Consider the following 14,564-nt stretch of genomic DNA (forward strand, 5'->3'; position numbering starts at 1 on the left):
GCTCGCCGTGTATGAACCAGCGCGGGACCGTCAGCCAGAGGAGCTGAGAACAGCTGGAATCTTTAAACATCAGCCCAGCGTTTGAGTCCGATGATTCCATCTGTTTACTAATTGTTGTCCTATGATCTGCCTATAGACAAGTATTGGTGTCCATTTCTTTGATTTTTAAAATCTTTTTAATGCATTTATTTGTATCTAGCCTTTCTTGGCTTGTAGGTTCTCTCTGTAGCTACACTGATGTTCATAAAATCTGTTACAGAAGTTTGACTGGTTAATCTCATCCAACAGCAGATGGGTTTTGTCAAACAGCAGTTAAGTTCTCGAGTCCTCTATCCATCCATTCGCTTATCCTTTTCAGGGTTGCGGGGCCCCTGGAGCCTATCCCAACTGTCTTAGGGCGAGAGGCGGGGTACACCCCGGACAGGTCGCAGGGCTAACACACAGAAACAACCATTCGCTCTCACATTCACACCTATGGGCAATTTAGAGTTTCCAATAAACTTAACCGCACTAACTGGGTGTCTTTGGACCGTGGGGGGAAGCCAGAGCACGCAGACACGGGGAGAACATGCAAACTCCACAGACTTTCTTGCTGTGAGGCAACAGTACTAACCACAGTGCCACCGCTGCCCGCCTCTATCCATAAGAAAGGATATGTACACTAGCCTGTGTAAAGCTCTTTGAGTGCTCCGTCAGAGTAGAAAAGCAAGAAGTAAGTAGAAAAAATATATCTATATAGATAAATATAGAGATATATATACACGGTGGCACGGTGGTTAGCACGTTTGCCTCACAGCAAGAAGGTCTGTGGAGTTTGCATGTTCTCCCCGTGTCTGCGTGCTCTGGCTTCCTCCCACGGTCCAAAGACACCCAGTTAGTGGGGTTAGGTTAATTGGAAACTCTAAATAGGTGTGGATGTGGCAGTGCGAATGGTTCTCTGTGTTATCCCTGTGACCTGTCCAGGGTGCACCCTGCCTCTCGCCCTAAGACTGCCCCCCCCCCCCCCCCCCCCCCGCGACCCTGATAAGCTGAAGCAAATAACCCCAAGATCTCTCTCTATAGATATAGATCTACAGAAACTGAGAGGACGCTTTGTTCAGATTTCAAACTGGTGTAAAATGTGTTCTCACGAGTCATGTGGTTTCCTACATTACATGCTTCACTGAGTGAATGTGATCAATAAAGTTATTATTGATAAAGTTATTATTATTATTATGGATCTGCACAGGAGTTTTTTATTTAGACTTGATTATTGTATTAAACCCTGAATTGAACACGAGGAAAATGGATGGATGGAACTTCTGCTGAGTTAACGCTGCTGTGGCGTTCTTAGTATTAAAGAATCTGAGCAAACTAAATTTTCCTCGGCTTTAAATAAATAAAAATGTATCATAAAAATATCGAGAAACTTTCACGTCACCATTTTCATTATTTTAAAGATTGGTAAACGAGTGAAGTCTCACTGAGACAAAAGGAAGAGGTTCTTGTGTCAACTTTTCCGTGACAGAGGGCAGATCCAGAAATAGACGAACTGACGATCTAAACCTCGGGCGGGATGACACGCGGTGATATTTTAGTCCAGCTGTGTCATACGTACAAATATGGATGACAGATTTGATGACGGAAACCTAAAATTCTAATAAGAAAATAAAGAAATCCTTACAATCAACATTGCACCACGTTTAATCATTTTTAATATTTCCTTTGACAAAAGATTTACATGGGGGACAAATGGATTCGTCTTCTATAGTATTAAACAATATACAGTACATGTCATGTTATAATTAGCATGTGTAAAACAGAATAACAAATACTGAAGCTGTCCCTCCTCTTGGATCAGGTAAGTCGGGTTTGCGCTCTCGTCATAGCTCCACAGTTACACCTGGTATCAGTGATGTCGATGCAGGGGAAACGTTCAGCGTCTGCCGGCTCTCCTCCCTGTCGGCTCGTGCACGCGTGACAGCGGCGACGCCATCGCTTCAGCGTTCGATCATTAAAAGCGATTTAGACGTGAACTACATCTGTGACGCTAACCAGCGTTTGCACCGTGACACAATCACGTGTGCGCAGCTGACGCGATGGCGAGTCGGTACCAGGTGTAAATGAGCTTTAACGGGATTCTCTGCAACAATTACGCTCTCAAATGTTACAGGTTATACCCGAGTGCACTTCTTATAAATATACTTGATGATTAGCAGGGTAATGTTTGAGAAGCTGTGCACAGATCTCCAAAAGTCAGTTTTCTGAATATCAAAATGTTTTGTTTTTCAAACGATCCACAAATGTGGTGAGCTGCACTTTGGGATTTGAAGGCGCTGCACTGAAGGCTGCAGTCGAACAGCTGGAGGAAAAAAGGAAAAAGACGAAGGAAACGTTCCTGCTTCCTGCTGACATGGATGGGAAGCATGATGAGGTCACGGAAAGATGTGGAGGAGGATTCATGGCAGTGGGCTGCCTAATGCTGGGCAGGCGGGTCTACCGTGCTGGGACAGGTCACCTGCTCGGCCTGATCCTGCTGCGTTTTCTGCCGGCTGTGTAAAAAAGGACTCATCTGCTAAATGAGGTAATAAAGACGCACCGGAGCTCTTATTACAGCTGCTACGTAGACGCTTCCCAGGAAAGACTGACTATTCGACCGCAGCCCGAGTAAAGCAGCGTTACGTATGAAAAATCAGAGGAACCCAAACGCAGCGCCTGGCAGGTGCAGGACCCCAAGCAGCTGCACGCCACAGGCCACCTCTGCAGGTCAGTACTCAACACAAAAGGCTCAAACGGATTCTAAGTGTTTAAACCGGCAACAACAGTGAAGTGATAGCACCATTCAAAACCAGAGCACCATAGGAGAAAACAAAAAAGGGAAGAACAATTAAAGACGTGCTGCAGCTTCCTCTCATTGTGATGACATTTAGCGTTACGTGGCGCTGCTTTCAGCTGTGACCAGCGGGGACTTCTGCGAAGAGTGGAACCACAGCGGGCTTTCAGAGCACATCACATGTCACGCTTATGCCGTCAGATCTGATGAATCATGCTGAGCCGCAGTAGGCGGCATGATCTGTAATATAAAAGCAGCTGAAACTGCATTTGGAAAAGTGGGTCATTAAAACTTGGTCATGCATGAATCCTGCACTGCAACGGGGAAGACAATGCGAGCCTGTGGCTGGCACGCTCCCAGCTGCTGAGAGGGTGACATGACCACACGTGAGCTGAGAAATGTGATGTCAGCGTTGCTCCCACAGGAGTCTGAACGAAGGCTTAAGGCCGCCTGTGAATCGCGCACCCCTGCGATAACAACGCTCTCTGAAAGGCCGCCTGGTCAGGTGTCTTCTCTCATCCTCGCCGTGCATGTTCCCGCAGGCAGCGCTGGCTCACCGTGACGCGCCGCGCGCTCTGACGAGTGGATTTTCCTTCATTTGGATCCTTCGTGGATGAAGCGCCGTCGAGAGAAGCGATGTCGTACAGCCGAGGTGATTACGTTTAAGCAAAGTAACCGACATGGCAAGACTGTGGCATGTTCACTGCGGCGAGACATTTATAGTCTCCACACAGACATCAAATCACACGAAAACGAACACGAAATACAAAATTCCTCAAACTCTTTGTGCAAATCGGACTCTGCTCATACTTCAGCTGAATAACAGCGAGAACTCGATGAATACGCCGACACGGAACAAAGCAACGACATAAAAACGACGCGGTCAAGTAAAAGCTATCTGATAACATAGACGCAGATGATCTACCTGCAACCGTATTCCTTTTCTGTGGGTGGGGATGATCTGGAAAATAATTGTCTTTACAAAGTGGATTTCTGAAAAACGACTAACTAAGCAAATATCACCGCCTAACACAGAGGTTCAAGAGCTAAGGCTAAACTTTTCAGACACTCAAACAAACAAGCGGGGTTCAAAAGTACTGCAACCAGTCCTGTGGCCAAAGAGAAATACAGTAGCACCAAAATATTAGAATAAAGGGAAAGTTTAGAGAGACAGAGAGAGAGAGGGGGGAAGGTAATCTCAGTCTCTCTGCCTCTCCGGGTCTCAACAGCCTTCCCTCCAGTGGAATGTATGAACTCAGCTCGGCCCGGAGAGGTGTCCGATCTGGGTCCTGGCTGGAGAATAACAGCTCCTCCGACCAGATATAGGACCGGGCGTCCGTGTGATGGCGTCCCAGTTAGATCCCACGCTCCTGCGACGGAGGCAGAGTGAGGGGTGCTGCTATGAGGCTCAGTGGGAGGGTTTCAGGCTTACTGTGTGAGTGTGCAGGACCCAAAGATGGATGCCGGATGCTCGTGGAGTCAGTGTCCCTGGCACGTCTTGCAGCACATTTGTCTGAAATATGGCCGGCTGCAGAACTTGAACCTGAGCACCAGGGGGCAGTAGGCCACAGTGTTCACATCTTTGCACTCTGAGGGGGAGACAGACAAAAGCTTGATTGGTGCGTCATCTTTGTATGTTCTCACCGTTCAGCCCGACTGCTTAATGCGTCGGCCCTGAAAGCTCAGTCGCACTGCAGTTTAAGGAAACGCAGGTAGAGAGAAAAACGCTGCAGAAGTGTTTTTCTCTCTCGCACTAAACAATCCTTTGTTTGCACTTTCTGTCGTCTCAGCAGCTGGTCCGTCGTTAAAGTCTTTATAAAGGATTTATATTTTATTCATATTCTGTCTCCATCTATTGTGTTTTATTCGACTTCCTTCATGCTTTGCGTGCTTTTGCATTGTTTTTCTATTTGCTGGTGTTGTCTAAAGTTGTAGTCTTCAGCGGTCCCCAACCTTTTTTTGCACCACCGACCGATTTATGTCCGACAATATTTTCACGGACCAGCAGACATCTATCTGCTTAGCACTTTTATTTTTGTTTTTATTTAAGTGTTGTCTGACAGTATGTTTTGCACTGAAGCACCGCAGCAATTTCCTAACGTTGTAAACCTGCTCAACATAAAACCCTTTCTGATTCTGATTTAAGGTCTCGCGGATAAATACAACAAAATCAAAGCAGCACCAAAAAAAGAAGATTTATTTATAACACACGGGAAAATACCCGGGGAAACCGAGTTAACGATAAAAACTTTAAAAAAACCCCTGGAAACCATAAATGTCACACCTGAGCCTCAACTCTGGCGGCCCGGTACCAAACGACTCACGGCCTGGTACCGCCCGAGGGTTGGGGGCCGCTGGTCCACTCGCCCTTAGCACGATTAGCATCTCTTTTGATTCTTGTTACACTGAAAATGGTGTAATCCGATTACACCATGTCAGCTGGTACCACTGCTAACTGGTCAACCAGTTTAACTTAAATGAACAAGATCAGCACAACAGATTGAAGCTAAACACAACAAGCGAAACTTAACTCGGGTGCTTTCACTTAAATCTACACAAGACAAATTAAAAAAATATATTTTAATGCTCGTTGTTATTTAAAGTTGTGCTGCAGTTTGTTTATTATTGTTTGCCACCCCAAGCCCTACTTCCTATTTCACTTTCTGGTTACTTTGAGTCAAATTTATTTTGCTTAGTTTATTGTTTTCTTCCTCTTTCGTGCCAAGTTTGTTCCTGCGAGTCCGTCCTCCCAGGTTAGGTACTTCCTGTTTTACTTTGGTAGTCCGCTGTGACTTTGCTGTATTTCTGCTTCACTCGTCTAATTGTTTCGCCTCGTTACCTTTTGTATTTAGCGCCTCATTCTTCCCTCGTCCTTTGTGTAGTCGTCCACATTACCATATACTTACTAATATATCCGCTCGAGGTGAAAATGTTTGCTTGTGTTTTTGGAACATATTATGCTTTCATTTTGCATTTGGGTCCTCACACCGCTGCCACGTTCCCCACAGCTCATCGTCACAATTTCAGATTTGTTCTTTAGGCTTTTCGTTACTAAAGCACATAATTTGTTCCAGTTTCTTTAATTGAACAGTTGAAAGGCTGAGATGTTCAGAGGAGGGATGACGGACATGTTTAACTAAAGATGTTAAAGATGTTGTGAACCAGGAGGAAAAGATTTATTGATGTAGTGAAGGAGGGTTAGTGTGACAGGAGGACAGGGTGAGTGGACGCAGATGATTTCCTGTGGCGACCGCTAAAGGAAGAAGATTCGTTTTATTCAACATTACGTTGCAGGACAGTCAAAGAAGGCAGGAAGCTCTCACCTTCAGGGTTTTCTATGCTGACGGGCAGACTGGTGTCACATTTACTCTTGCACTGCTGCATGGCTACAGGCCGCTGATGATCCAGACACTCGTTGGAGGGCTGTCCCGTGTGGGTCAGACACTGCACTGAGCGCATCTCCTGACCCAGACCACACTTTGCAGAACACTACAGCACAAAGACGCACGTTTAGAGACACAATGAATCCTGCGCTTACAACTGCAGTCATTTCACTGAGAACAAAGACATGCGTCAGATGGATATCGCCGTCAATATTAGTGTATGTGAGAGACTGTACGAGTGTACACAGGGCCACGAAAGCGTTCCTGATTCCCTGTTCTTTCATATTTGTCTCTCTTACATGTTTCAGATTATCAAACAAATTTTAACATTAGTAAAAAAATAAACAAAACACATAAAATGCAGTTTTTAAAGGATGATTTAATTTATTATGGCAATAAAAAGCTAAACCAACCTGGCTTCATGTGAAAAGGTAGTTGCTTGAGTTTCATTTCTGCGGCTATAACCAGCCCCGATTACTGCCAGACGTGCCGGATTGAAAAACCACTTAAACTGAAGCTGTGTGACTGAAGCAGGCTAAAAGACACACAACAATCTAAAAACACAGTCTGGAAGTTTTGGGACTGCAGTGAACCACGGTGAGAGCGGTGGTGAACCTCGCAGGCCTGCGTCAGTTCAACTCAGAGTTCATGATTCAACAATCAGAAAGAGACCGGGTCAACGGCGCCGATGGGAGAATGGCTAAAATAACAAAATGAAGGTTTTGGAGTGACTCTGGCGTGTCCTCAAACAGGCGATAAAAAAAGAAACGCTCCGACGTGGATGAATTACAACTATTCTGCAAAGAGGAATGGGCAAAAATTCCTCCACAGCGATGTGAAAGTCAGATATCGCAAACGCCTGATTTTGCAGCTCTTGCTGCCGAGAGTGGCACAGCCAGGTTTAAGGGCTCTGTCACATTTTCCCCCCTAACGACAAAATCATAATTTAAAACCTGTATTTACTTGGGTTGTCTTTGTCTAATATTAAAACTTGTTTGTCTGTCTGAAACATGTAAGTGTGACAAATAAGCAAAAAAACTAAGAAATCAGGAAGGGGCCAATATGTTTCCGAGTCTGTGTTTTACCTCTCCCCAGGGACCCGTCACCCACTGAGGGGGAGGGCAGCGCTGCAGATTACAGCGGACCCTGGAGGTGGGCCGGCCAAGTTTTGGACACTTGGACTCTGGCAGCGTGTCGCCACTCTCCCCACTCTTACACAAAACCACGCGGTGCCTGTAGCCAGGGCCACAGCTGGGGGTGCACTGCAGAGAGAAAAGGAAAGAGAGAAAACATCAGGCAGGAAGGTCGAGAGAGGAAGCCAGGCGAAGGTGCAGCAGGCTGCAGCTTGTAAAACCGCAACTCTCTCAGCAGAGGGCAGCAGCTGTACAGGAAACAAAGCTGAGAAACTACAGAGTTCCTGTAAAACAGCTGGGCCTAATTCCTGCCATGGCTACATTACATAAGACGTCAGAGAAAAGTTGAACCCGGACTGATTTCTGACACTATTTAATTCAGTTTCAATTCATCCAGAACTGTGAGAACAAAGTTTCGTTCCAGGAACAAAGCAGTGAACAAGAAGGACTTTTTATACTGTTGTAGTTAAGCAACAACCAACAAGACGTGTCGCATAAGAGAGTCACGGCGCTCCGACAGCCTTAAACTTCCTCAAACTAGCTGTCACATTCCCCTGTGACGGTTTTAACAGCATGCATTCGTGAGTGACGCTGCATGTTCAGAGCTCCGTGCCCCTGTTGTGTATTTCAAGGCTAAGGTACTCTTACTTTCTGTGCTGGCAGACGTTTGGGTTTCTTGGGTTCAACTGGAAAAGAAACGACTGCTTCATCCGAGAGGAATTTCTCAAACTCAGGCATTGCTTCAAAATCAGACACGAGCTGCCTAAAAAACACAGCAAGAGTGCTCTCTTGGGAAACGCTCAGATGGCCGGCCTACCTCCGACCAGTCCAGGGCCAGCCATTCAGGGGGGCAGCTGTGGTTGTTGCAGGGCTCAGTGAATGAAGGGCGAGGGGGGGTGCAGGCTGAGTCGTCCAGGATCTTCTCCTCCGTTGTGGAGATCCTCCTTTTGCATAACACCTCCCGAGTCCGCAGGCCGCCGTTACAGCTGCGGCTGCACTCTGACCACTCTCCTGTCCACCAGCTAGAAGATGTGTGGATGCGTGTGACGTAACACAAACGAGGACAGTGTAATGACAATAAAAGCAGGGAGATGATAGCATAAAAAAGCAGAGCACAGGTAGAAAAGGTGCAAACGTGCCAAGCTAATAAACACAAAACAGCCCAAATCATAGAAAGAGTAACAGGAACCTAAACTGAAACCTGCAGTTTTAGACAGATATAGAGTACACAGTGATAACAGACGTTTCAGTGGAAATCCAGAAATCTCATGTGAGTCCACTCACGTTGGGGAGCACGGCTCAGTGTTGCAGGATCGTCTCTTCTCTTTGGGTTTGCTCTTCTTGTCACAGAAGTGGTTGTAGACGGCTGACTGATCCGCCTGCTTCTTACACACCACCTGCTGGATCTGCATACCTACAGGCAAAAGCGTCTCTTATTAACACGTTTAAGGCGTCGACCATAATCATTTAACTCAACTCTATTGATATGGTGACAAATCACAATAACAGTCGTCTCAAGGCGCTTTATATTGTAAGGTAAAGACCAGCAACGATCAAATGAGCCCCTCTGAGCAGGTACTAGGCAACAGTGGGAAGGAAAAACCTTTTAACAGGAAGTGACCTTCAGCAGAGCCGGGCTCGAGAAGAGCAGCTACCTGCTGCGAGCGGCTGGTAGGGAGTAAACATTGTCCGATCGAGCGTCATATTGTACGCAGTCGTGTCTTAAATGCTCGTTTAAGCTGTGAAAGCCAGGGAAGTCTACTTTATAACACATCTGTGTAGGTTCTCAGTCATCCAGGTGATGTTTGCCTCCTTAGACTTCAAGGTGAAGCTTCCACAAAGAGAGCGCAACAAACAAAAGCAGCTGTCTGAATGTTTCCTTCTATATTCACAGCCTCCACGCCAATTCATCCAGAGGGAAAACAAGTTCTTATCACGTAAAGCGAAATGGGTCATTAACTCACGAACGCCGGGGAGGAAAAATAAAAGTTGGCTACGTGTGATACTGCTGAAGCTTACGGAGATGTGCTCCAACACCTCTGGCTTCGACTCCAAGAAAACTCCAGTGTCTTCTCCGGGTCAGCGCTCGCCTACTGGGATTTATGCCGCGGGCTTGTGTGTGTGTGTTTGTGCATGTTTAGAGAGAAACAAGCGTGCATCGGGTCAAAGCTCCTGACCAAAACATTCTTTGTGAAATTCTTTCATATTTGTTAGATGAGGAAATTGAGATTACTCTCTCGAGTCTGCTGGAAAAACAGGAGACGGCCGCGCACCGAGCAGCTACTTAGTTTAGCATAAAAACTGCAAACACAGGAGCCGGCCTGAGGTTAAGAACACGTTGCATGAGTGAAACAAGCAATCATGGCTTGTGTCCTTGAACGCCAGTGTATTTGTGATTTCATACATTCAAAAGCGAGTTAATCCCAGCAGCTTGGTGTTTGCGTGGCGTTGGAACAAGTTCATCTAACATTAGCAGCAGATTATTTTAGCTACAACCAGGTGCAGCCGGGGAATCGAGCCGCCGGCACCCGTTTGTGTCGTCTACCTCCAGCGCAGAGAGCTGAGCAGCGAGACCACGAGGTGTAGTGCCAGGCAAAGCCATTCAGAGGATCCCTGCTGAGGGGCGGGTTGAAACGATAGTGTATCCCTGGGTTTTCTTCCCTCACCAGCACCTATACGAAAAAGGAAAATTCAAGCTGACTCACTTAGTATTGCCTCCTTTTCAGAAGGCCTGCTCGGAGCGTCTCTGCTCTTGTTCTTACCATGACGAACAGGGTGATGTTTGTCGGCCCCAGAGCTTCGAGACTTTCCGGCCCATCGGCGGGCCGCCTGTAGTGGAACGTGGTGCCGGCGATATTGAACCTGCGTGGCGTGTCAATGTTGAGCTTCCCATTGATGAAGTACTGATCGCCTTTACTCTTCAGTGCTGGGGTGCAGTGACATAAAAGATTATTATGTGCAACGACTTGTTTTTAACTACTTGCATACTAATCTAACAGGGCATCGTCTTACCAAGGTAGTTGAGGGAGATGTTGAGCTCCTGTATGTGGATGAACACGGACCCTTTGGGAATTCTGACCACCTCTTCATAACCTGAGACACATAAAGCCACACAAAGTCAAAAGGTGAAAACTGAGCGAACGAGCTTTATTCTCCCAGGATCACGGGAGTGATGCATAAGTAGTGTTTAGCTTCGTGGGACGCCGATGGGCTAAGCAGAGGCTATAGATTCCAGCTGCATTCCTGGGCAGCGGTCCTCGGCTCTTTGCTCGAGAGCGAGAACTATGCCAAGAGCCAACTTCTCTCCTTTTTCCTTCCATCTGTTTTGGTCTCTTGTCCCCTTTTATGCTCGTCTCACCTCCAACCGCTCTCCCACTGCTTTCCTCGGATCTGTTCTGCCGTGAGGCCAGCAGTCCAGCCGATGCAGCCCTGTAAATAACTTCAGCTCATAGAGGAAGAAGGAATGAACAAAAGAAGAAATAAAGTATACCCCGTGACCTGAGAGTGACCCAGCTCTGGGTCTGTAGGAGGAGATGCTTACTTGAAAAGAGTGAGAAGCATTTAGCCTCAGACAAAGAGTAGCTGTGTGGTAAACAGAGAGCAAATGATCTGTGCAGCACCCGGACCCGGCTTCTCACTGCCTATCACAACCAGACCGGCAGTGAGGCAGGTAGACTGGCCGGAGACTTGAAATGTCTACAAATGTGCCAGTGCCTTTTTTCACCAGCAGTCCGAACACATTCAAAGGAATCCTACTCATCTGCCCGGTACAGTGAAACGGTCTGACAGGAAGTCATAGATTTAGGTCCCACATCGTGCTCCGCAGCTCTACTGGAGGTCAAAAGCTCCACAGGGAGCCCTGAAATCACCGAAACAGAGAGGAAGAGAAGCACTGCCTGGAGGCTTTAGAAGTTTAATGAGATCAAAATCTCGCTGTGGACACGACTGAATGATTCTGCTACTCATAACTCTGCCGGCGACCAGAATAGGCCGTCCTGTGCCTGCAGTTTGAGTTTGGCTGGAGATGAGAACATGCTGTGATCAAGTTTGTGAGTTTACATTTAAAATCCAAGTGAGCCACATCTGCTGGTTGTACTGATAAAAATGTATTGTGCCAAGAAATCTGTAGCCACGTTTGTCCATGTGGCCCCAAAGGTGTTTAAACCCCATCAAACACCTTTGGGATGAACTTCAGCACCGGCTGTGCTCACCAGTGCCTCCTTAACTGGTCTGGGCACATCTGCAGACTGCTGCAGCTGGTTCTGAAAACCTTCCAAGAAAATGTTACAGCAGCACTCATGGTTTTGAAATATGGTGTGCAACTACCACTAACAGTGCTTGTTCTGTAGCTGCGCTGTTATTGCACAGATTGGAGTGGGTGTTCGACCGTGGCCCCTCCGCCTGTATCGTCCTTTGCAAAGACACAGATCAAAAGTTGGCTCCAGCTGCAGGGCAGCATCACTTCAGCCTCACTAATGGACTTTCTTTTTTTAAAGGAAACAATAAAGTGAGATATTTTGAGGTTAGTGGATCCCTCGGCTTGGGGTTGACAGGCTGGCCTGGCCACTGTGGTTCAGCTGCCTGCTCAGGGTGTGTCCCTGTGAGGGGGTGAGAGGCGTTGACAGTTGGGTGAGAGACTCTGGAGTTGGTGTTGTGGGGAGAAAGTAACCCGAAATAGATCCGTCGGCAGCAGGACCTCAAGCCACGCTGGCCGGACCTGACCTAAATCTGTCTGCCACGTGTCCCTGGGTGGCCAGTGGATAAATGCACCAACATGTATGTAGTGTATGGTGTATGCAACATACGATTATATCTGCACGTTCCTTAAGTGTTTTCCAGGAGTTTTGCTGTGCGTCCGTATGACCCTGGGGTGGAATTTGATGCAGATGTGACGTTTGGTTTCCTTTTACACGTCAAAACAACGTCCAACTACTTTTATTTGGCAGCTGGCCTGTGCTCTGTCTTAATGCTGCGACACCGTGCAGGTTAAACCCACTAACAACATTTTGTTATGAAGGTATGCAGATGACATGCAGGCATATCTTTCTGAAAACTCGAAGCTGATGGACGGATGCATAGACTCCTGTGGCATTCATATAAAAAGAATATTCAGGAATTTATAGACTTTGTAAAACAGGAATTGCCTTTTTCCCCCAGGTGCTAATGATAAGTGACTGTTACAATCTGTACGGCCAACCGAAAGTCTGGAGTGCATCAACTCTCACCTGCTATGTGTAAACACATCATTAATCTCGAAGCATTTATCAGACAAACTCCGACTGCAACAGGTGCTGAAATAAAAGATTGCGTGTGGACGTGATGTAGAGTTTAGTTACCTTTATCGTGTAAATAACCCTTGCAGCACGCTGCTGTGAGCAGTTTGCATGAGAACAGACAATTAAATTATATATTTTGAAAGTCTGGGATATCCTAACTCACACCGCAAGGCAGCTTTCCAAGGTGCACTCAGACTCCAGAGCGTCCAAATGTGCACATTTCTGGGTCAACAGATAAATTACATTGCATAATTTCTCGTGGCAAATACCTCAACTTAATCCAAATCTCGGAGAAGTGGACCCCGTTCAAATATTGAAAGTAAAAGCAGTAAGTCCCCGCCCCAAATAAATGAATCTTTATCTACTGAGAACAACACAGCAGCATTTTACACATTGACCGGTGATTATTTTTAGTCCTCTACCTCCTTCTGGCAGCGAGTCGTTGAAGACTCCCTCCACAGACGTGCAGCTGCTCCCGTCGCCGCCGCAGATCCGGCAGCGGTCCTCGCGTACGTCTGAGCCGAGGACACGGTCGCAACCGACGTGCTGCAGGAAGGGAGAAACTAGTGAGCCGCAGGGTCACTCGGGGTCACGGGTGAAGGGGCACAGTCAGTAAGTGGAGAGGTGTCAGAGGCCGGCCTGAGGGATTACCTCCTAATGTCTTCCAGGCCACTTTTTCAAAACACAGAAATATCAGATGGTAACTCCAGATGTGTTTTTCTGATCCTGTGCAGACATAAAGCTCTTAGGTTGCTAAACTCATAGCTGTCGACATAAATAAATTTCATGATGAGCGTTACAGGTGGTTTTACTCAAACTGTTTTACAGCGAAGCAAACCTAAACAAAAGTGCAGAAAACGAATAGCAACTGCTCTTATTCTCATATATTCCTGTGGCAGCTGCTTATTGTACAGCAGGATAATTAGGCTTACGTTTATTATGACTTTAACAGCGATTGGATCAGAATTAAATGAGTCAAAATGCTGATTCGTCCGGTGGCTTTGTGAGGAGGGGGTGAGATATAAAAGCTTATAATCTTAGAGATCCCAACACGTGTTGCCCAGATCGGGTTTCCCCGTCCTCAAACAGCAGAAAATGAAACACATACCACCTCTGTGTCCATTCGATCAATCTAACTAAATACAACAAATATAAACATTGATCCAGAAACCGTTATTTTAGAGCTGAAACAATGACTCAGTGAATTAGTTATTGGCACCCATGTCACAACAAACCAGGAACGAGTTCCTCAAAGATTTGAATTTGATGTTTTTCTTTGAATTCAATTCAATTTTATTTACACAGCATCAAATCACAACAACAGCTGCCTCAAGGTGCTTTATATTGTACATACAGAGAAAACTCAATGATCATATGACCCCCTATGAGCAAGCACATGTGACTCTATCCCTGATTGTGCTCCTAAATGAAAAGGTCGATCATTCTTCCCTTATTACAATCGTATTTTTTTTAATGGATGTACACACAAAGCAATAATTTGTAAAATGTAACTGAAATATATCAAATCAAAAGTTAATTGATTCAAATAATCAGTGGGGGAAAATGTGCTCGGTGCCAATCAATTCAAGTTTATCTGCCTAGAATCCACTAAACCTTTGAGTGCACCAAAATTTGGCGATGATCCTTTCAAGAGGCGTCCCACCCAAAACCACATGCTGCCAGTGGATCATAAAAGCCGTTAGTTATGTATATTCTGTCACAGTAAGTTTTACTTATATAGTGCCAAAATCACCTCAAGGCACTTTACCTGTAGGTAAAGACCACACAGTATTAGAGAGAAACCCCCTATGAGCAAGCACGTTGGCGACAGTGGGAAGGAAAAACTCCCTTTTAACAGGAAGAAACCTCCGACAGAGACAGGCTCAGGGAGGGGCGGGGCCATCTGCTGTGACAGAAGGAAGACAGGACAAAGACACGCTGTGGAAGAGAGCCAGAGATC

General features: G+C 46.3%; 1 protein-coding gene across 2 annotated transcripts in view; it reads right to left on the reverse strand.

Annotated features, from left to right (window-relative positions):
* Positions 1 to 1,665: 1,665 nt before the first annotated feature.
* Positions 1,666 to 14,564, reverse strand: part of adamts10 (ADAM metallopeptidase with thrombospondin type 1 motif, 10) — a 60,308-nt gene continuing 47,409 nt past the window's right edge. The window contains exons 18-26 of one of the 2 annotated variants that reach the window (XM_026146383.2): positions 13,027 to 13,150; positions 10,341 to 10,421; positions 10,091 to 10,254; positions 9,874 to 10,000; positions 8,613 to 8,742; positions 8,146 to 8,350; positions 7,281 to 7,457; positions 6,136 to 6,301; positions 1,666 to 4,401 (exon numbers count right to left, since the gene is read on the reverse strand). In XM_026146383.2, coding sequence (XP_026002168.1) covers positions 4,292 to 4,401; positions 6,136 to 6,301; positions 7,281 to 7,457; positions 8,146 to 8,350; positions 8,613 to 8,742; positions 9,874 to 10,000; positions 10,091 to 10,254; positions 10,341 to 10,421; positions 13,027 to 13,150 — 1,284 coding nt within the window. In that variant the 3' untranslated portion in view covers positions 1,666 to 4,291. Of the gene's footprint in view, positions 4,402 to 4,523; positions 6,066 to 6,135; positions 6,302 to 7,280; positions 7,458 to 8,145; positions 8,351 to 8,612; positions 8,743 to 9,873; positions 10,001 to 10,090; positions 10,255 to 10,340; positions 10,422 to 13,026; positions 13,151 to 14,564 lie in introns of those variants that run through there. The other variant, XM_080291706.1, reaches the window with a different exon arrangement.

This window comes from Astatotilapia calliptera, chromosome 17 (assembly GCF_964374335.1).
Source record: "Astatotilapia calliptera chromosome 17, fAstCal68.1, whole genome shotgun sequence".
NCBI classification, from domain to species: domain Eukaryota; kingdom Metazoa; phylum Chordata; class Actinopteri; order Cichliformes; family Cichlidae; genus Astatotilapia; species Astatotilapia calliptera.